At 49.7% G+C, this 20,412-nt stretch overlaps 1 protein-coding gene across 23 annotated transcripts in view; it reads left to right on the forward strand.

Annotated features, from left to right (window-relative positions):
* The window catches only part of RBFOX1 (RNA binding fox-1 homolog 1), a 1,935,778-nt gene that overhangs the window by 1,607,899 nt on the left and 307,467 nt on the right, over positions 1 to 20,412 (forward strand). For 5 of the 23 annotated variants that reach the window (XM_081132153.1, XM_081132145.1, XM_081132162.1 and 2 more), the window contains exon 1: positions 173 to 479. The exons of the other annotated variants lie outside the window; for them this stretch is intronic. In XM_081132153.1, coding sequence (XP_080988279.1) covers positions 393 to 479 — 87 coding nt within the window. In that variant the 5' untranslated portion in view covers positions 173 to 392. Of the gene's footprint in view, positions 1 to 172; positions 480 to 20,412 lie in introns of those variants that run through there. 23 annotated transcript variants of the gene reach the window in all.

A 20,412-nucleotide genomic window follows, 5' to 3' on the forward strand; every position in this document is an offset into this window, starting at 1 on the left:
ATCTCATAGCCTGACTCGGTTTCTCTCCTTGCCTTGGTCTCTCTCTCTCTCCCCACGTCTCTCCGAGAACTAAATTAATGAAGAGTATTTGGTTAGTCATGTTAGGCAACTCGGTCCCAAAATAGCACCTTCCATTTTGGTAGCTTCAACCCTGCAGCTGCTGTTTCTCTTCGCCGTCTGGGAAGAAAACTTTCACATCGAGAGTTGCTGATTCGGATTTTCTCCCTCTCCCCTCTCTCCGCGGTGATGAGCGCTTGGCTCCTGCCAGAAGCCATTTGGCTCTCGGCTTTGTAGTTCGGAAGAAGTTGGGTTCATAGATTTTTTTTTTTTCCCCCCTAACTCTCCATCGATGTGTTGAGCTTCCGAGGGAAAATAGCACCGTCCCGTGAAGCATGTTGCCTTCTCAAGGAGTCCTCCTGCATCCCTATGGAGTGCCCATGATCGTCCCAGCAGCCCCCTACTTCCCCGGACTGATCCAGGTAATTCAAGGCCACTGCCAGCCAGCAACTTAACTCCGGCTCGCTCCGAGTAATAATTGGAATTTTTATGGTTGAGAAAGCAAACACTTTTAATACAGGAAAAAGCCCTCGTGTAGTCGGTGAGAAGACAGTAGGAAATCAAAAAGATGGATCACCCTAATCTGGCTATTGACATCTCTCATGGCTGAATAAATGGTGTAGTTGAGCTATATTTGCTTGTATTGATCTGGCTGCTGTTTAACATTCATGCCTCTGCTTTAGGAGGTTGACCACGGGGCAGAGGATTTGCTCTCCTGCCCAGCTTTCTGGGGGACTCGGTGTCCCCGAGCGGGTCGGGAGGCAGGGGAGCTCCGCACGAGGTGACCCGGTTAAGAGCTTTCGCCGGAAATGGAAAGAGCTTGAAATGTGCGTTCATTCCCCCCGTGGGTTGCGTGGGTTGTCTGTTTTCACAGAAGGTTCCCCGGGCCTGGGTTGAGGGGTGGCACCGAGGCCAGAAGGGCCCCTCGATGGGTGGTTAATGCCTGGGGTTCAGAGGTTGTCCTAGGAAACCCTTACCAGCTCGTTACGTCTTGACGATGGCAGGAAGGTGGAGGGTGGGAATGCGTGTCGGTTTTAGGTTTAAGGCCATGGTTCCTGTGCAGGGAGGACCGTCTGCTAGGAAGATATCTTCCCCCTTATCAACAGTTTGCGACTTGAAAAGAGCGTTGGATTCTGGGCGCGTGACCGAGGTTGTCTGTGGGGAGCTCACGTGTCCTGGGGACAGAGCCTGGACGTCGCAGAAACCCCGGCTGGCGTTTGCCGTTTGGTTTCTGTTTGTGTTTAGAACGAGCGTCCCTTTGCAGTACATCCTGCGCCTTATTTCCACAGGGAAGGAAGACTCGGTGCGTGTCGTTTGTCCTTTTACCTGCAACCTTGTGATATTTAAAAAATCTGCAATGCCCTCGCTCAGCTTGTTAACATTTTTTGGGTTGGATTGTGGTCAAACACCATTTTCCCTTTTTTTCCTGAATGCTGTTCATTAACTGTCAGGCCCTGGGTGGTTTGAGACGTTCGGGGGTGATTCTGGATAACCACGAAACGTTTTCTCAGCCCGGATTTATGGTTGTTGCTGAAGTTTAGGCTCCGTGTCGTGTGTGAGAAATAAATGGGCTGCCCGGGGAAGGAGCGGTTCTGGCGACGTGGAGGCTGTTCCGCGATTCCCGGCCGGCGTGGCCTGCGTGGCGTCTGAGGCAGGACTCGGTGGCACATCAGGCGGCCTTCGCTTCCGTTGGAAACTGGGGGTGAAGGTCGGCCACTGGAGTTTTGTCAGACCCCCTGCCACCCCGTCCGATAAATAATTACCAGCCAGCGGAGCCCCTCGCTCCATGCTGATGGATGCCGGGATTGCTTTCGAAAGTCCTCATAAGTTCCTGGTATAGATTAAGTGCCGGAGCGGGAGAAATAACGGCGGCCCTGAAACGGGTGAATGTAATCAGGCCTAATGGACTCGGGAGCTTGTTGGGAATTAAATAACTATCGATTTGCTGGAATGTTGCTGTCGTTACGAAATGCCACTCTGGACGTATTACCCCGGTGATAGATGAGAAGATGCATGGGCCGGCTGAGGAATCGGGGGGACCCTGTCTCTTCCTCCCTCACAGGGCGTTTGAGAAACACGTCTAGGTATTTTGGGAGGAAACGAGTGATTTTACGTGCCAATCTTAGCCCGGTCATAGCTTGTTTTCCCACTGACGCCTTCAGTAACCAGTTGCCCGTAAGTCAGGAAAGCAGAGGGCGGGAGCCTCTGGGCCAGCTTCTGGGCCAGGCTCCTCCCCTTCCTCGCCCACCCCGTGGACACGCGGAGATGCTGTGGACCGGGAGAGACTGGCTTTACTCCTGGTTTGCTGAGACAGCCTGCAGGGTTTGCCCACCGGCGTCGTGAAACTCACATCACCCCATTGCAGTGATGTGTGCAAGGGAAGGACCCTCTACCCAGAGAGAGAGACAGACTCACACAGCCGCCTTTCAGCGGAGGCCTGGGAGCAGCTGCCCGGCATTCCAGCCGACCGTGTCGGCCTGCCTACCAATCCCCGACCTTGTGGGTTTCCTCCCGAATTTCCAAAATGCAAGTGCTATCCTATAACTAAGGAGCCGCCCACACTTAATAATTTCGTCAAGACATTAAACCCATCCAATGTAGACTGCGTCCTGCATCGCTGGTAGCAAGTGCGCTTGGGCTAGAGATGCGCAAACAGAGCCACGGGGGCCGCTTGGCAGGGCTGTCCCATCAGAGCCCGCCCCGCCTCTAGAACTTCCTTTTCATAATTCTTCCGGGTGCCCCTTTATAAAGCTCAGCTCAGTGTCACCCTGTCTTCTCATTAGAGGAAAAAACAGTTAGTAGGCCAGATAGTGTAAAAGACGTAAGAGGAAATCCCCTGATTCTGCAAAGACAGAGGAGGGCGGTGCTTTCCTGATAGAGCTGAGGAAGTTACTCCTTTAATTCTAGGAGTCAAGAGTCACCGCTGACCCCAGCCCCCGTCTCCCAGGAAAACCAGAATCCTGACCATATTGGATCCATTGAATTCATCATCTAGTGTCTAAGCTTCTGAATCCATAGCAAGGCGGATCGTTTTTTCTTTGTAACCATGTAACGAGTTCAGGAATGCCTGTGGCGGATGGAGCTAGACCAGGGTGCGCTTTTTCATGGATACAAATGAAGGAACAGAACAGGGAAAGAGCAATGTTACCAGGTGCCTGGCCTAAACATTGCTGCTTCTTTCTGGGTAGAGACGCCAACCTCGGTATCTTGGGAGGAGAAGAACCTATATATGTTTCTATTGAACCTCTTTATTTGCTTCTAAATTCCCCAATGGTGCCTTGAATGACCGATGACTTGTGGGACCTGAGAACAAAGGAGGGTCTCAGAAGTCGGGTGTCACAGGCAGCCCCGAGTCCAGACGCTACCGAGAGGACTTGCCAAGCCACGGGCCATGGCTGCCTCATGCCGAGTGATAGAATCAAAACGACGGCATTGTCTCTGATTAATCCGGTTGGTGTCGGGCCTGATGAACCATCGGCTCTGAGGGGCAAGTTCAGGATTGCACCCCTCACTGCAGATATCTCTCCGACAGATAAGCCCTTTGACCATACACAGCTAGAATAGTCTTCAGACTGGGTCAGATCATTCCCATCTCCTGCAGGTACCGTAAGAATGAGTCAGAGACACATTCCTAGATGGAGGGCAGTGGAAACGGGGCCACATCCGCCTCACCAGGCGCTTTTCATTTAGCTTTACAAGCGCCGGACACATAATCTAATCAGCGCTGTTCCAGGGTCTGGGAAAGAAGCGACGGTCCTGTGGGTTCATAGCCTAGTGGAGGGGAACACTAGATAAACACAAAACGGTAGCAATATAATAAAAGCGGCAGGAAATCCCTGGCCCGGTGGCTCAGTTGGTTGGTCCCATACACCAAAGGGATGTGAGTGCGATTTCTGGTCAGGGCACATACCCACGTGGCAGGTTCGATCCCTGGTCTGGGAGCACAGCGGAGGCAACCGATTGATGTTTCTCTCTCTTCTCTCTCTTCCTTCCCCTCTCTCTAGAAATTAATAAAAACATATCCTCACGTGAGGATTAAAAAAAATTTAAAAAGCAGCAGGAAAGAATGATGGGTGACAGTTATTGAATACTTGCTATGTGCCAGGCATTGTGCTAAGTACTTACTAGGTTCTCTCAATTACTCTCACAATAACTCCAAAGTTGGGCAACTGTTGGTTTACCATCTCTTCCCTATAATTTTAATTTTCAAAAAGCTCTGAAAATCAGGAGCTTCGGGGGAGAGTTTGGCCCAAAAACTCATTTGGGAAGAAAACTTGACCTAAAACAATGTGTGTGGTTTTTTTTAGTCTCTATGTCATTTATTTCTACTCTAATCTTCATTATTTCTTTCCTTCTACTTACTCTGGGCTTTTCCTGTTGTTCCCTTTCAAAGTATTTGTAGACATTGCATCCCTCTTAGTGTATTTACATATTTTGCTGCGGGAGTTTTAATGTGTTTGATTTCAAGGCGTTGTCCCAGACCCTGCTAAGGGTGCTGCGTAATCAGCGTTTCCACCGAAATGCCTTTCTGAAAAATAAAATGTGAAAAAAAAATCTGAATTTCAAAATACAACCCCGCGGGTCTCAGATAAGGAATCACAGTCCTACATTATGACACCCTCTCTGCATCCGGAGAAACTAAACCTGATACTCAGAGAAAGGTAACTCGCCCAAGGTCACAGGGATGCGAGTGACGGAGCTGAGGTGTCGACCGATTCTGTGGGACCACAGCCTTCCCTCTCAATCTCCGGCCCCTTGGCCAGGTGCACCCACAGGGAGCAGGTGGGTGTCTCAGGGCGCCGGAGGGAGGCTCAGAGGGAAAGGTGGCCTCTGAGTTGGGCGAGAGAAACATGAGACATCCACTGGGCGAGCAAAGGAGGAAGCCCACCCCGGCGGCGCGGAGAAGGTGGGCGAGGTCATGGTGTTGGGCTGACGCGTGGAGATGGACCTTCAGTACCTTCCCCAACCCGTGGCCCTGAGGGAGTTGACACTGTTTAAACGTAGGTCTCAAAAGTCGAAGACACAGGGCAAAAGGGGGCTGGAAGGAATCTCGGAAACGGAAGCTCGAAGCCCCGAATCTCCGCGTGGCCCACGTGGGAACAGGCTCCATGCACCCGTCTGCGATCCAGCGGATGAAGATGGAATTCCCTAGGTTTGAGGCCTGGCCACCCTTCGCCACCCTTCTCTCTGAGACAGTAAGCTCCCTGAAGGCCGAGTGGCTTCCAGCTTCAGCTTCACAGCTAGGCAGTGGCGGAGAAATGCTGATCAGTGCCCCTCTGACGCGGAAAGCGACGTACACCCAACCCCTGCCTCTGGACTTGGAAGCAGGACGCAGCGTCTTTGAACTCGGTGATGTGTGTTGTGAGAGATCGTCCAGCCCGTGTGCAGCCCTGCCGGGGATTAGCCAAGTGCTGCTTTCAAGGATGGGCCGAGAGTAACCACCAGGACAGAAAGACAGGGGGACATTCAGGGAACTTGCTGGTCATTTGGACGCGTTTCTGGGCCAACTTAAAAGAAACAGACTTGTTTTGCTGAGCGGCTGGAGGAGCCGTTTTCAGATTTTGACCCTGCTGCCCCGCAGTGTTATCTACGTGTTCTGAATGTCCGCTGATTGGGAAAGGCGTCAGAATGCGCTCTGCTGTAAATGCTGGTGGTGTCTTTTACCTCCAGGCAGCTCCATCTTCGTCACTAAGTGACTTTCCCGCACTGCCAAAGAGGCCGTGTCAACAGCAGGCTAAATTAAAGAGTCAGGGAGGTGGTAAATTCTCCAAAGATAATGTGGAGTCAAGCGGGCCCAGGTTGATATATTGGCTCTGGCGTGTACTAAGCGTGTGGCCTTGGGCTTGTCAATTAACCTCTCCAAGGCTGTTTCCACAGCGACAGAATGAAAGCAGGGATACCTGCCCTGCAAAGTGGCTGTGAGCTTTAAACGTGATTCATCGCTTTAGTCGGCAGTTATTTATTGAGCACCTACTATATGCTGGGCTGGAACTAGGAGAGGGTGATGACGGAGAATGTAAGACATACAAGTTCAGGGCCAACATGTATCTATACCCTGATATATAGAAAAGGTCTGGCATATATATATGTGTGTGTGTGTGTGTGTGTGTGTGTGATATTTATACTGTATTATGCATTCTGGAGAGAAAAAATAGGTGTTTATTTAAGGCTCTTTTATCTGCAAGTGACAAAATCTAATGCATATTGGTTAGAGGGGAAAGGGAAAACGTAGGCCCGGTTGAATTCCGAGGCTCAGCAACCTGGGGTGGCTGTCCCTACTTGATCTTTGGTCACAAGCTTACCCTGCCCAAGTGGTGGCAAAGATGGCCCCTGCCATTCTAGGCTTACTTCCCAACCCTTCTTAGCAAGTCTCTTTCCCAGCTGTTTCTGCTAAATCCCAGAGATCAGTCTCCTCCTTGGCTCACCTTGCGGGCCGTGCCCATCCCCACACTGACCACCTTGGCTCTGACTGCCCACCACAGAGCTGCAGGGCGGGGTCAGCCTACCTGAGCTTTACAGGCTGGGAGTGGAAGGAAAAAAGTGAGTCTTGTTCTCAAAAAAAGGGTGCTGGACAGGTCAAGACTAGGGTCTCATGGTCAACAACAGTAGGAGCTGAAGCTGTTACAAATCCTGCACACAGCCTCCCCGTGGGAGAGCGTGGTGGGCTTCAGACCTTACTTACCCTTGTTGCTCTTTGCTGGGGTCATAGCCACCGGGCAGCTGACCCCGCCTAGCGCATCTTATGTCTCTGTTCACGGTCAGGTGCATCTGAGGCAGATACGGCGATTTACTCAGCGTCTTCCCACCTAAATTAATTGCACTAGAGTCTCCCAGCAGGGCGTGCGTGAGGCATTTCCACTATTTTACAGGTGAGAACACCATGACCTAGGGAAGTGGAGACGTTCTCAGTAGGACACCCAGTCACTGAGGCAGGAATGGGTTTTTCAGGTCACGAGCTACCTCGCTTCTTCTATTAGCAATACCGGCACGCACGAATATACGCATAAAGTCTTGTCTGTTTTATAGAAATGCATTTCTTTTAATGAAAAGATTGAAGGGACACTGTCCGTCTCTGCTGATGAATATCAGTCCCGTAAAAAGCTGTGTTTGCGCGGCAGCCATCTGTCATTTTGGTCGTTTTCGTGGGGTGCTGTATCAGCGAGTATGCTTTTTATAAGGCGTCGACAAGGGCCAAGGGAGGCTGGAGAGACCTGTGGATTTCACAGTCGTCTTTGCTGCTCTGGTGTTCGGCAACCTGAGCCCCGGTGGGGAGGCGGAGCCCCCTCCCTGCCTTTTAAAGGTTGTTTCGGGTAAGTGCTTTCCTCAGTTGATTTATTATGGAGATACTCAGCCCTATTTATGTTCCTTTCCCGTCTAAAGATAGACCTGTCACCCATGCATCCCACCAGCGTGCAGGCAGCCAGCCGGCCACTTGATTAACTGCTGCACCCTACGAGGTGTCCAAAAGCATGGAACTCAACACTCTGAAGGTCTTTCCCCCGGGCGCCTGGGACGGTGGCTTCCCGCAATGCCCAGATTCTATCTTGGAGTCTTGGGGCTTATAAGAGTAGGAGGCAGGGAACTGTGAAGTTAATCCATTCAGCAAAGTAATTATTTATTGATCTCGGGTTCCACGCTGGGTCCCTTTCTGTGCTCCGAGGCTCTGCGATGACCGAGACCCCAGGCTCTGTCCTCACAGCCAGGCCGCTGGCGGGAGAGTCAGGAGTTGAGCACCCACAGAGCCTCGGCCCCTCTCACCTACCCAATACGAGGTCTTCACCAAGACAGGTTTTGCTCCAATCCCAGGAAAAGGACCCCCTATAGACAGGTTCTCCACCCTCCCCAAATGACAGGGTTCCTGGCATTTTCCAAGGGATGTGGGGTGCTTTCTGCTTTGCTCTGCTTGGGGAAGGGGGAGAATCTGCCCGTTGCTGCCCCGCCCTCCTCCTCGCGTCTGGCCCAGGGTAAGGCCGCGGAGTCTCCGCGTTACCGCTGTGGGTAGAGGTGACCTCCCTCAGCTGTCACCTCTCCTTCCACTCGCTAATCCTCACTGGCTCCTGAAGGCGGCCTGTGTTTGGGGACCGGGGAGGCGGTCAGCTTGTCCGTTGCTCAGTGTTCTCAGAAACTACTCTCTGCAGAGCTATTTCTTCTTGTTTCATGAGGCAGCCCAGTTCAGGATTTAGACCGGAGAATTGAATGCACAGGATTTAGACCAGGGAAACCTGAGTCTGGTCGTGACCGTCCCCGGTGGTTTTGACCTCTCTGAGCCCCTGTGCAGCCACGATGTCGTTCAGGGAGCATGACATCACGCCGGAGCCCTCGAAGCCGGCATCCTGGCCCCGGTGTGATACGGGGCCTCACCTGTCTGAGATTCCACTGGGTGTGACCGTCCCCTGCCTCAGCTTTATAGCAGGGACGGTCACACTCACTCCCAAAAGGGATTTGATGAGAAGATGTTTGTGAAGCCCCGAGAGCAGCACCTGCTCCTCGTGGGAGCTCCCCTGTGGATGGCCAGCGTCGGTGTTTTCGTGGGGTCCTGGATTGCTTCCCTATCTTTTGCATATGAAGGTGGTCCAGGTTGGGGGCAGGTTGGCAGCTCCCTGTTCCCACTCTCGGTGTTGACCCCCGATAACCACTGGGTCTGTGTTTTCAGGGCAGCTGGGCAGAATGGGGTGCAGCCAGGGAATGTGGAAGACGGGGGAAGGATGGGGTGTGACGTCTTTAGCACATGACCTCGGGTGGTAGGAAACCCACATTTTTCCCACTCCCTAAGTCAACAGCCTGGGGAGCTGGGGATGCCAGACAAGTGTGAAGGAGGGGGTTCAGATCTCAGCCATGCTGAATCCGTGCCCAAATCTTTGTCCACAGGTTCCATCAGGACATCTGGGGCTGGAACTAGCCCTGGGTGGGAGGAGAGGGAGGGAGGGCTTTGACGGGAGAAAGAGACGCCCATCCCCTCCCCTCCATGTGGCCACAGCCTTCTGGGGACAGACTTTTTGGGACCACCCACACCCCTGTTCTGTGCAGCTCCTGGGACACCGTGGGAGCTTAATAAATGTTAAATAATAAGAATAGCTCCCATCTGTCAGTGTTCAGTGGCGAGGAGGCTGTGTGAGCGCAGGGCTGCCGGCTGGCACGGGGCAGCTAGTGGGGAGCCTTGGGGAAAACGCAGCGCTCTCCGAGTTGCTTCGAGGCCCTCCTGCACCAAGGTGTTTGCCAGTCCCGCTAGGGATCAGGATTCAGGCAAACTCAGGAGCAGTGCAGGTGTCCGCCCTGAGCTCCGGATCATCAGCCTCAGAGCTGCAGGGAGCAGGGCCCAGTAAACTGCGCGCTTCCCTGGCAATCCCAGGCTTCCTTTGAGCAGGTGGACTTGGGAGCGGGTGTTGACCAACAATGCAGGGGCTTTGTTGAAGTTTAACAGGGACAGAGGATCTGCCCTCTGAACAGACGGTCTCATAAATTCATACTTCTGTCATTTTCTTGGAAGAAAATGCCTACTGGGCTTTTCGCATTTAGTTCTAATAAAAACAAGAACAGCTGCTTGTTTTCAGACATTTACTATGTACCCGGCTGTGTGTAAGGCATTTCACCCCCAGTTTCTAACTGAAGTATCACATGTTAGAGAGGAAGGAACAGGTGAGCAGAATGGGGTACGAATGTGTGATCTGGAGCAGACTCTTGGGTTCACCTCCTGCCTCCATCTGTGTGACCTTGGGCACCACTCACTACCTCTGTGACCTTGGGCACAATCCTTGCCCTCGCTGGACAGCATACAAAGTCCATATACACAGTGTCTGGCACATGGAAAATACTCAATAAACACATTAGCCAGTTTATTTCCAAGCACACCGCAACACCCACACAACCAACATTACAACCAAATAAATACTAGAGGTAAGATTGAGTGTTTGCTGCATATGGGAGCCAATGTTGCATATTTCCTAAGAATGCGAGCTCCTGAGTGAGGCCGCCGGGTGAGAATCTCAGCTCCGCCTCCCGGGGAAGTTCCTGAGCCACGCTGCGCTGCAGGTCCCTCACCTGTAAATGGACATATTGAAGCTCCTAGAGTCATGGTTTAGCATCCTTCCCCGTTGGTGGGGACAGTAACGGGGTTGCTTTAAGGGATGAGATGAGTTAACACTTGTAAAGTAGTTACATTGACACTTGGTATAGAGTAAGGGCTAAATAAAAGAGGGAAAGAATAATGTAATAAGCAGTACATAATTATTATCACATATTATATAGTATGTATGTGTCATAATATGCATTATATATAAGCAGAAAGAATATATAATCATATATAATTATATAATTATGATATATCATTGTATTATAGTATACTATATAATATATAATGTATAAGATATACTATATAGTATATAATGTATAAGATATAATGATATATTATTGATTATCCAATGGTACATAAAATGAAACAAAATTATTATATGTAATATCACGTACCCTTATATAACAGTTACATTTAACATAATATATAACATAATAATTGCTACATTATATAATATATAATGTTTTGATAATTATGTATTATATAATATATTTTTGTTATTGGATAATGATATTGTGTATTTACATAATATATATGATAATGTAATACTATGTAATAATTATTATATAATACTTATATGATTATATATTATAATTATAATTATTAAAGTATGTGACAATAATATATTATTTTATTATTATTATATTGCTACTGCATCTAGCCACTCCACTGGATACTTTCCGTAGACTATTTCTACTCCTGCAAACCATTCGAGGCAGACTGACTTTGACAGGGCACTGAGGCTCAGCCAAGGAAAATAGCTGCGCCGTCTCACAGGGCTGAGCGGAGGCCCGGGCTCCCACCCAGGCAGTCGGGCGCAGAGACCGTGCGCGAGGGCCGTGGGATGCCGTGCGGCGTCGGTGCCATCTCCATCCTCTGGGGGCAACGGCCTTGTCTCCTGCTGTACCACCTCTTCCGAGCGGAAGGCTAGCACGGCTTTGGGCCGCTGTCGTTTCTGATCAGCTCCCTGCCTCGCCGTCCCCGCCAGGAGGTCCTGTTCCCCGTGGAGCCCGGCTCCTGGGAGATGATCCGAGCGGCAGGCGGGGCGGGGCCGGGGCCAGGAGGGGACTGCTGGGACATGGGCCTTGTGGCTGTGTTTACAAGAGCTTCTTCTTGCTATCGATGTCTAAACCTCCTGGAAATACACTTTCTGTTTTCTCTTTAAACACAAATCAAGCAACGTTCCCAACACACGTCCTCTGTCAAACACGTCAGCTCCTGCAGGGGCCGCGGGCAGCTGGCGAGGGACGCGCTCCGTCGTTACTGCGGTGGTGCACGGCCTCCCTCCCCCAGCCCCGCTCGCTCCAGCGAGGGGCTCCAGCCTGAACCGCGAGGTGCCTGCTGTCCCAGAGGTCTCGACGGCAAGTGTGAAACTGGCCTGGACTGTCCGCTGGCATCTTAATAAGGCGGCCTCCTCTGGCCTCGTATTTGCCTGGCCCTTTTGCAGGAATTGGGGTAGCGGCTGATGGACTCCAGTGAGCTGGGGCTTGCTCCCCACCTGGCGCTTTGGCAGGCGGTCCCCACTGCGACTTAGCTGAGGCCTCTGTGCCGCCCGCCAGAAGGCCTAAGGTGTGTGCGGGAGCCGAGCAGGTGCTGGGCGCATTCACCCATCCTACAGAAGCCGGTCCTCAGCCGCCGAGGCCTGTCCCTCTGTGCTGTAAGAGACCAGCACTCCCGTTTGCTGCGCGGTGATGGGGTGGCCTGGGATGGATAAAAAGCCTTCCATTGCGATGGGCAATGCAGAGCATATAAGATTCTTATTTGTCCAGACGGTCGTGGCATTTGAGTGTGTGATGCGGTCTGCATGTGCATTTCTTTAGTGTTTGGTTCCACAGAGTCAGGGTCTCGAGAAGGAACACTTTGTGGCTTCCTCCAGGGATGGACAGGGCCTGTGTTCATGACATCTCAGCTTCGTGGCCTTGCAACTCCCTCACATGCTGGCATTGGTTCTAACTGCCCAGTCACGGGGGCAACCAAGCCCATGCCCACCCGGATAGATGACGTTCCTCTACCATCCTGGTTTACTCTGTAGGGGCCTTGCTGCTGACACATCCTGGTTTATCCCAGTGTCGCGTATGGCCCAGGTATGTCCGCTTCATGCATTCATGCCTTTGTGCTCAGCTCTGCTCGGACATTAAAAATAAGTTGAAGGGAGGGTTGTTTGGCTTACTGTGGGTTGAAAGAGAACAGATGATCTGCACCATTTGGAATGTCAAGAAACCAAAGATAAGCAGGGTACCTGATGCTCAGGGGCCTAGTGGTGGTGGGATCGTCAAAAACACAAAGAAAGGCCCTGGCCGGTGTGGCCTAGTTGGCTGGGCATCGTCTGTGCACCAAAAGGTTGCTGGTTCGATTCCCAGAGAGGGCACATGCCCAGGTTGTGGGCTCGATCCCTAGTAGGAGGTATGCAGGAGTTAGTCAATTGGAAAAAGAAACCAAAGATGATTCTTGAATGTGGGTATTTTTTTTAGGATTCCTTTGGTTGAAGGAACATAACTCAATCCTGCATAGCTTAACAAAAATAAGCTAGGGGAACTGTTTATATTTTTGCTGATTTTTTTTTTTGAGTTCTAATGCATAAACAATTGCATGCACAGAAACTCTTGCATTCAAATGAGGGAGGAAAAATAAAGAAAATCAAGCCAAGGGAAGTTGAGGAGGTAGGGAAGGCCTAGGGATGACCTTGGCCGGCAGAATTTATGGATGTTCTCTCCAGGTGAGCGGTTCTAAGCCAGGGCTTTTTTGCCTTCTAGGGGCATTTTGACCATATCTAGAGATAATTTTAGTTGTCACAACTAGAAATAGGTTGCTACTGGCACCCTACAATACATAGGACAACCAGAATTATTCAGAATTGTGCAGAATTCTCTGACTCAAAGTGTCACCATACCAAGGTTGACACCACAGTGGCTCAGCTACAAAGGCCACCAGCCTCTGTGTGTCTCCACTCAAGCTCCGGATTCTCAGGAAAGGATCTGATGGGTCCAACCTGGGGTATCTCTCAAGCTTTGAATCAGTGAACTATGTTCCAGTCTCCCATGGACTTGGAGCCCATTGGGAATATTGTTGACCAGTTCTGGGAAAAAAGGGCAGGGTGAGGGCTGAGGGGCGCCAGAAGCATTCCAGAGAACATGTCTCACAGGCTTTACTGTTAGCTTTCCCTGGACCTCACCTGTGGCCAGGTCCGGTCCAGCCAGCACTTTCACACAGAGCTAGCTGCCTGCAGGAAGGATGGCACACCTCGGTGCCAGGCGCAGCAAGCTGCCCATTCGTTTGGTCTTTGTTTTAAGTGTATGGCCTCCTTCTCAGGCTCCTTTCCAACAGAAATTCATTAAAAAGAAGCGTTACCCAATTTTCTAATTATTAAATTAATTCAGGATGAATGCTAAATCAGTTGTAGCGATCAGAAAAAGTACAAACACACACACACACACAGAGCACATACACACAGAAATCATAATCTACCACTGAAATAACCCCTTCAAACCACGGTATGTGTCACTGGTCTTTTTCCTATACGTATATCTCTTCCTCAAAAAAGCCCTCATATTCTCATTCTGTGCATAAAATTTGTATCACTTGCAGCCAATTTTTTTCTCCAATAAAAAGCTTTTAAAAATAGAATTCATGATTTTTTTAAAAAAACTTAGGAATATCCTTTTTGTTAGGTACATAAATACCAGGGTGGTGCCTTAAAACACACACATATCCTATGTCCTTTCCTCTTTAATCAACCATGATGAGGCAGTTGCTAAGCTCCTAAGTAAATAAACCATCTGAAAATTATGGTGTTTAAGTCAGATGCGGAGAGGAAGAGCCGGACAAAGGAGAAGAGTCCACCAAATAATTCCAGGGATGAGAGGATCACATAAGACAGAGACATAAGACTCCAGCCCAGCAGGTCTATGAAGTAGGGGCACTGAACGATGGGCTTCCCTTCGAGAAAAGAAAATTCAGTGAGCACACTTATCATTTGTGGAACCCAAGACTGTGTCTTAGGGACCTGGCCAGAGTTCACGCGCATCTGAGGACGACAACTTGGGTTATAAAACCAAGCTGCTCAGGTAAACAAGATCTCCTGCGGGCAGCCTCTACCAGGAGCTGAGGCCTTGTCAGCTTTCATCACTCCTGCTGAGCATTTCTCTTGCAAACCAGGCCCACGTCTAAGACACACGATCAGTTTCCAATTTAAATGACTGCGCTTTCTCTCTTAAAAGCTGAATCCTGCTCCTAATTCCCTTAAGTCCTAAAAGTCTAACATTTTTCCCTTTGTAGATCGGGGAAAGGAGTCACGCACTGGGCTTGCCAACGGCACTGGCATGAGGTGAGCCAGCCAGCCCTTGCTGGAAGGTGCACAGAAAATTCAAAAGACCTTTCCTCAATCAGGAGCTCACCACTTCATGCCCGTCGCTTCCAGCCTGAACCTCAGAATCAAAACGAGAGCCATAGGATGCCACGTGCATTTCAGAGGCCAGGGAGGGGCTGATTGGGGGATTCAGACGGCTCTAGCTCGATTGCCAGATGTGTCCACTACTTCATTGACTGTTGATTGACGCGTCAGTGTGTGCTAGGCGGTGGGGCTCAGGGGTAACACCGCTCAGCTTTAATGGGGCAATGCGGGCAATACGCAGGAGGACATTCGATGGCGCTGAGTGCTCTGAAGGATATAAAACAAGTTACATGGTGGTAGGAAAATGAGAGAGTTATTTTGGAGGGTGGAAGGAAGGAAGGTGTGGAATCTGAGCTCCGATCTACTGGACAGGTAGGGGCCAGCTGTGTAAGGAAGAGTTCAGGCAAAGGGAACACACAGGCATCCTGAGGTAGAGTGAGTTGGGCATCTCTGGGGACCAGCAGGGATGGTCAGTTGGGACTGGGACATAGTGGATGAAGGGGGAAGAGTAGGCGTTAAAGTCAGACACGTGGTCAGCAACCAGGTCCCATGCAGACTTTTAGGACATTGCAGGGAGTTGAGATTTTGGTCTAAGAGAGAGAGAAACCTCTGGAGAGTTTCCTGTAGGGCAACACCATGGTCTGATCTAACATTTTTAGAAGGTGCCTCTGGAAGAAAGATGGGGGGGTGGACAAATGGTCTTTCCTGGGACAAGACGGGCTAGTGTGTATTTAGGTGGGGACTGCCAACGCCAAGGTAGCCCTGGGTGGCTAATGAATATGTATTCTGCCTGCTGCCATTCCTTTGATCTTCATTGACTAGAGCGGCTAATTTCCAGGGCCGGCGTGGAGCAGGAAATCACAATGGTTATAGAAAGAAAGTAGAGGGGATGGGCATTGTAGAAGTGTGTCTGTGGCTGGGGGCCTGGTAACTTGTGTCTTCAGGGGAGTGCAGCATGTGTGTTTAATTGTTAATGACTCCAAAATGCATCCAATGGCTACAAGCAAACCTGCTGGAGCATCGGGACCGGTCTTGGGTGCGATTACATTCCTGCTGTACCAAGGCTGTGAGCAACATCTGGTGGGCCATGTGCTCCTAGACTGGACTTTCCATCACAGGACAGCTCCGTCTTAGGGCTGGCTGATTTTCCCTTTTTTTTTATTTGAACAGAAGTAGGGAAGGGCCCTGGGGACTAGATGTCTCACTTTTATCATTTGTGAGGAGAGGAACAACTTAGGAGTTTGGATTCAGACAGACCTGAGGTCCAGAACTGGCCTTGCCACCTCTTAGATTTGATCTTGAATAGGTGACGTCTCTGAGCTTCAGTTTATTCATGCATAAAATAGAAGGAAATGTTTGCATGTCCGAAAGCAGCAGACAAGATCATTATGCATTACTCCTTAATTTGTTCCTTTGATAACTCATCACTTTTATTGAGCACCTGCTATGTGGAAGACACAATGCTTGACGTTAGCAGAACGATGCTTAAAAAGTCAGATATGGTCCCTTCCTCAGTGGAACTTATGATCTTGTGGGGCAAAGAGTCAAAACAAAACATGGAACAACTACAGCCACCCGTGAGTTCATTGCAGCTGTAGTAAGTGCTAGGGAGGAAATAACGTAGGAAGGAAGGAAGGGTTAGTGATGGTGAGAGAGACCATGCTGCTCGGCCATAGAGCTAATGTCCCACAGGGTCTTGAGAGCCTTCCTCCATCCATCACTCCTCCACTTTTCTGAGCTTTCTGGGCCTGCCTTGGAGACACCTGAGACCTTGCTCTCCCCTGCCTGAAACACACTCGCCCATGGAGAACAGCTGATTGTCTGTGGAGCAGGGGAATATGCTTTCCCAGAGCTTGAGAGCCACCTGTTTCTGGGGGTGCCATGGAAACGCGCATTCTGTCACTCGATCTTGAGGTCCAGGCAGGGAATTTGCAGCTGTCGGCAGCTGTCTTTTCTGATCCGCTGCCCAGGAGTTTCCAACCCCAGGAAAAACCCTTCATAACCCTCACCGGTGCCTCTGAGCCCTCGCTTTGGAGCTGAGAAAGAAAGAGGGGCTCCTGCAGAGGCATTTGTGGGAGTGGGTCCTTAATGGGGGTGGCTGTGAATTTCCCCTCAAAGTAGACACCCAACTGTGAGCATATGGTCTTACAATGGGAGAGCTTTAACTTCCAGTTGATTGTCCAACAGCCTCATGGCAGAAACATACTTAAGAATCTCTGCTCCAGAAATAGCCATGGTTTCTGTGGCTTCTGGGTGGGGACTTTCTTCTCGCCTCTCCGAGGAGGTCAGCTGGACATGCAGTACAGTGAAACCTGACTCTTTGCACATGTCCCCAAACAGGGCGGAAAGGACTGGTCTTATCCCCCACTCTGGGCCAGATAACCAAGTAAGAGGGGACTTACATTTGCTCACCCTGCTCTCGGAAGTCTCGTCACCTGCCCTGGATGCAGAGGTGTGCCATCCTGGGGCAGTTAGCTCTTCCCTTTCACAAGTGAGCATCAGCCGGGGAATAGTAGGACTCATGGGAATCCATCTGCCACCACATTTTGCTCCAGGCTTCCCCCCCCCTCTGCTGTTTGCTTAGCCCTATTTTTCCAGGGCCCTTCATGTCCAGATCCCACAGAGGGGTGAGGTGGAAATATAATGAAGAAAGCCTGAAGCTGTGGCCACTCCCTAGAAGGAGAGTGACAGTGGTCTCCTGTGCACAAGCTGGCTGAACGGTACTTCTAAATGTCCCGTGCAGTTCTGATGAGACGCTGGTGCAGGAGTCTGAAGACTGCACCCTTGTCCTAGATCTGCCCCTGGGTGTCTGTGTCAGTGGGCAAGTCCCCTAGCTTCTCTGTTGCTCATTTCTGTGCACAGAGTAAAACTTTATAACAAAGCAGAAGTCTTCCAACATGGGCACGGACATGTCACACAGGCCCCATTTTTGCATATGACCTCGGGTTTCGGTTCTATGCATGGACCCCAGCAGGGAAACTCAACACATGGCTTTGACCAGTTTCCTAAACTTCAGGCATTCAGATGCTTTGTAGCACCTGTCGTGCTATATTCTTTTATTTTAAAATACCTTTATTTCATTTGATTCAGCTTATGTAACTAATATAAATTAATTCACAAAGGGGAACCACGCATCTCTACTGCAACTGAACATTTACCATTAGGAGATATAAATAAATGCTATTGACTAAAAAATACATTGATTGCACCGGCGGGAATGGCTGTAATGAAAAGAGAGACAGTAACAGGTGGAGAAATTGGAACCTGCATATATTGCTGATGGGGATGTGAAATTTTGCAGCTACTTTGGAAAATAATTTAGTAGTTACTCAAAAAAATACATGTGGAGTTACCACACGACCTAGCAATTCCTCTCTGAGTATATACCCCAGAGAATGGAAAATTACACATGCCCACACCAAGGCTTATACACAGATCTTCATAGCAGCCAAATAATAGAAACAACCTACCTGCCCATCCACTAATAAATGGATGAACAAAACGTGGTATACCATATGCTGAGGAATTATTCAGCCGTAAAATAGAACAAAGTACTAGTAGAGGCTGCAACATGGATGAATTTTGAAAATATTATGCTAAATAAGAGCACATATGACATGATTCAACTTAGATGAGATGTCTAGACTAGCCAATCTATAGAGACAGAACGTGGTTTCGTGGTTTCCAGGGGCTGGGGGAGGAGTGGGGAGTGGCTGCTAATAGGTGTGGGTGGGGTTTCCCTTTTGTGTGATTGAAATATTCTGGAATTAGATAGCGGTGATCATTGCCAAACTCTGTGACTTTATTAAACAACACTGATTGCACTTTATAGAGTAAATTTATAGTGTATCTTACTTAAGAAAATGCATTGAGAACAAAGTAATAGTATCGAATTCTCCCTCCCTCGTGTTTGCCGAAGGTGTTTGCCGTGGCCCAGGCCTGTTCGCCCTCAGGAGGACGAGAGAGTTGGAAGTTCTAAGGATGCTGGTCAAGGCAGTTAAGGGCACCCGCTGAGACTGTCCTTCGAGTCATCAGCAACACAAAGTGAGGCTTGAAAAGGGAAGTGCTTCCTAAAACAGCCTAGAATTGCGAAATGCTTAGGATGTCATACTGTTTTCAGTGCCGTGACTTACTTGTGTCAGCCTTTGATACTGAGGACTATCAGGACAGAACTGGGAACACTTTACCTGGGGAAATAAGATTGTTTCCAAGCACGCGGTGCCACTTGGGAGCCACTAGCCCCGTGTACCTGTTTAAATTTAAAATCACACCCTTGACGTTCGCAGAGCCCAGGAGCCACTTGTGGTTTGTCTCTATTATGTCGGACAATATAGAACATGTTTCCGTTGCTGCAAGTTCTGTGGGGCAAGCGCTGCTCTAGACTGTTGAATTAATTATGTTGCGATGCTGTGGTCTCTTTCCCGCTTTCCCTTCCCCTCCTTAAGCAGATATGAATGCCGAAGCCTGGTGAATGACGGAATAAAATGAATAGTTAATATTTACACTTGCTCTGTGCCAAGTGGTGTGCCAGGCGTTTAATATGCATTATCTCAGGTAATCCTCACAAAAATCCTAACAGGCAGGTACAGTGACGACCCCAGCTGGAGAGATGAAAAACCTGAGCATCGGACAAGTTAGGTCACTTATCGAGTTCACAACACCGGTGAGTGAGGACACCCGGGATTTGAGGGCAAGTCAGTTGACTCTCTGCTCCATCGTTTTCATCAGCATCTCCTACAGCTTGGAGCTTCTGAGAGAGGCACAGATTCCACCTCTGGTCTGAGCTGGGCTTCTTTCAAGACCTCTCAGCCCACTTCCTTTTCTTCTTTTTAGTCTTCAAATGGTAATGGAGCAGCTATGTGTCCCTAAAATACTCTCAAGAAGTAAGTAAGAAAGCCGACTAGAACATGAGCCTGCTTATCACACCCTCCTTCCACTCTCACCCGCCCCCCACTCGGCACACTGCGTGCCAGCAAGTTGGAGTGTTGGTTAGTCTGAAACCCTCCCATGCCCACTTTATGTAAATCCATGCGTAGGCGTGTGTACGTGGACACAGTGCACATGTTTTGGGTACATGCTGTCCCATGCACGGTGTTCTGTGCCTCGCTTTATTGACCTAGCAGCATGTTTGGGCTGTCCCATGTCCGTACCTATAGGTGCCACCCATTGCTCCTGGCAGACTGTGCAAAATTCCATATATGCTCGTACCAGAATTTATTGCACATGCATTTAGGTAGCTTCCGGTGGTATTTTCCACTTAGAGCAACACTGCTGCCTGAATGCCTTTGCAAGGGGTGTTTGTGAACAAGCCTGAAATGTGTTGAGGGTAGAGTCCTAAGACCGAGTTTGCTGGTTCCCAGGCTATGCATGTTTTACCTTCTGATAGATCTTGCCGAATGCCCTCCAGAAAATGCATTTGCCCTACTCTTACCCCCTCCAGGAAGGTAAGAAGGACCAGTTTCTTTATATCCATGCCCAAACTGGACATCATCAATCTTTTACATTTTTGCCAATCTGTTGGGTGATAATGTCCTTTCCTTTCAACGTTCAGGATCATAGACACCTCCCTCCACCTGCTCCGCTCGGGCTTCTGGCTGCTGACAGCCAAAGGCAATCTGCCGGAGGCGAAATGAGGTCAAGGCCAAAAAGCATATTCCCTTTCAGTGGGAGGGGTGTTTACTCGGGTAAATATGGCACCCGTAAAGCATCTCTTTGGTTTGAAAGGTAAAGGAACAAGGTCCGAGAAGCCCCTGCATCATTGTATCTGCACCCCGGAGCTCCCAGGCATTGATCGATGCTCTATAACCAGTTATGTTGTGTAATGTGTTCATTACGTCACTTACTCATCCTGTAGCTTTTGGACACTGATTCGATGCCAGACGTAGTTTTAAGCATG

The sequence above is a fragment of the Miniopterus schreibersii genome (assembly GCF_964146895.1).
Source record: "Miniopterus schreibersii genome assembly, chromosome: 3".
Classification (NCBI taxonomy): Eukaryota; Metazoa; Chordata; class Mammalia; order Chiroptera; family Miniopteridae; genus Miniopterus; species Miniopterus schreibersii.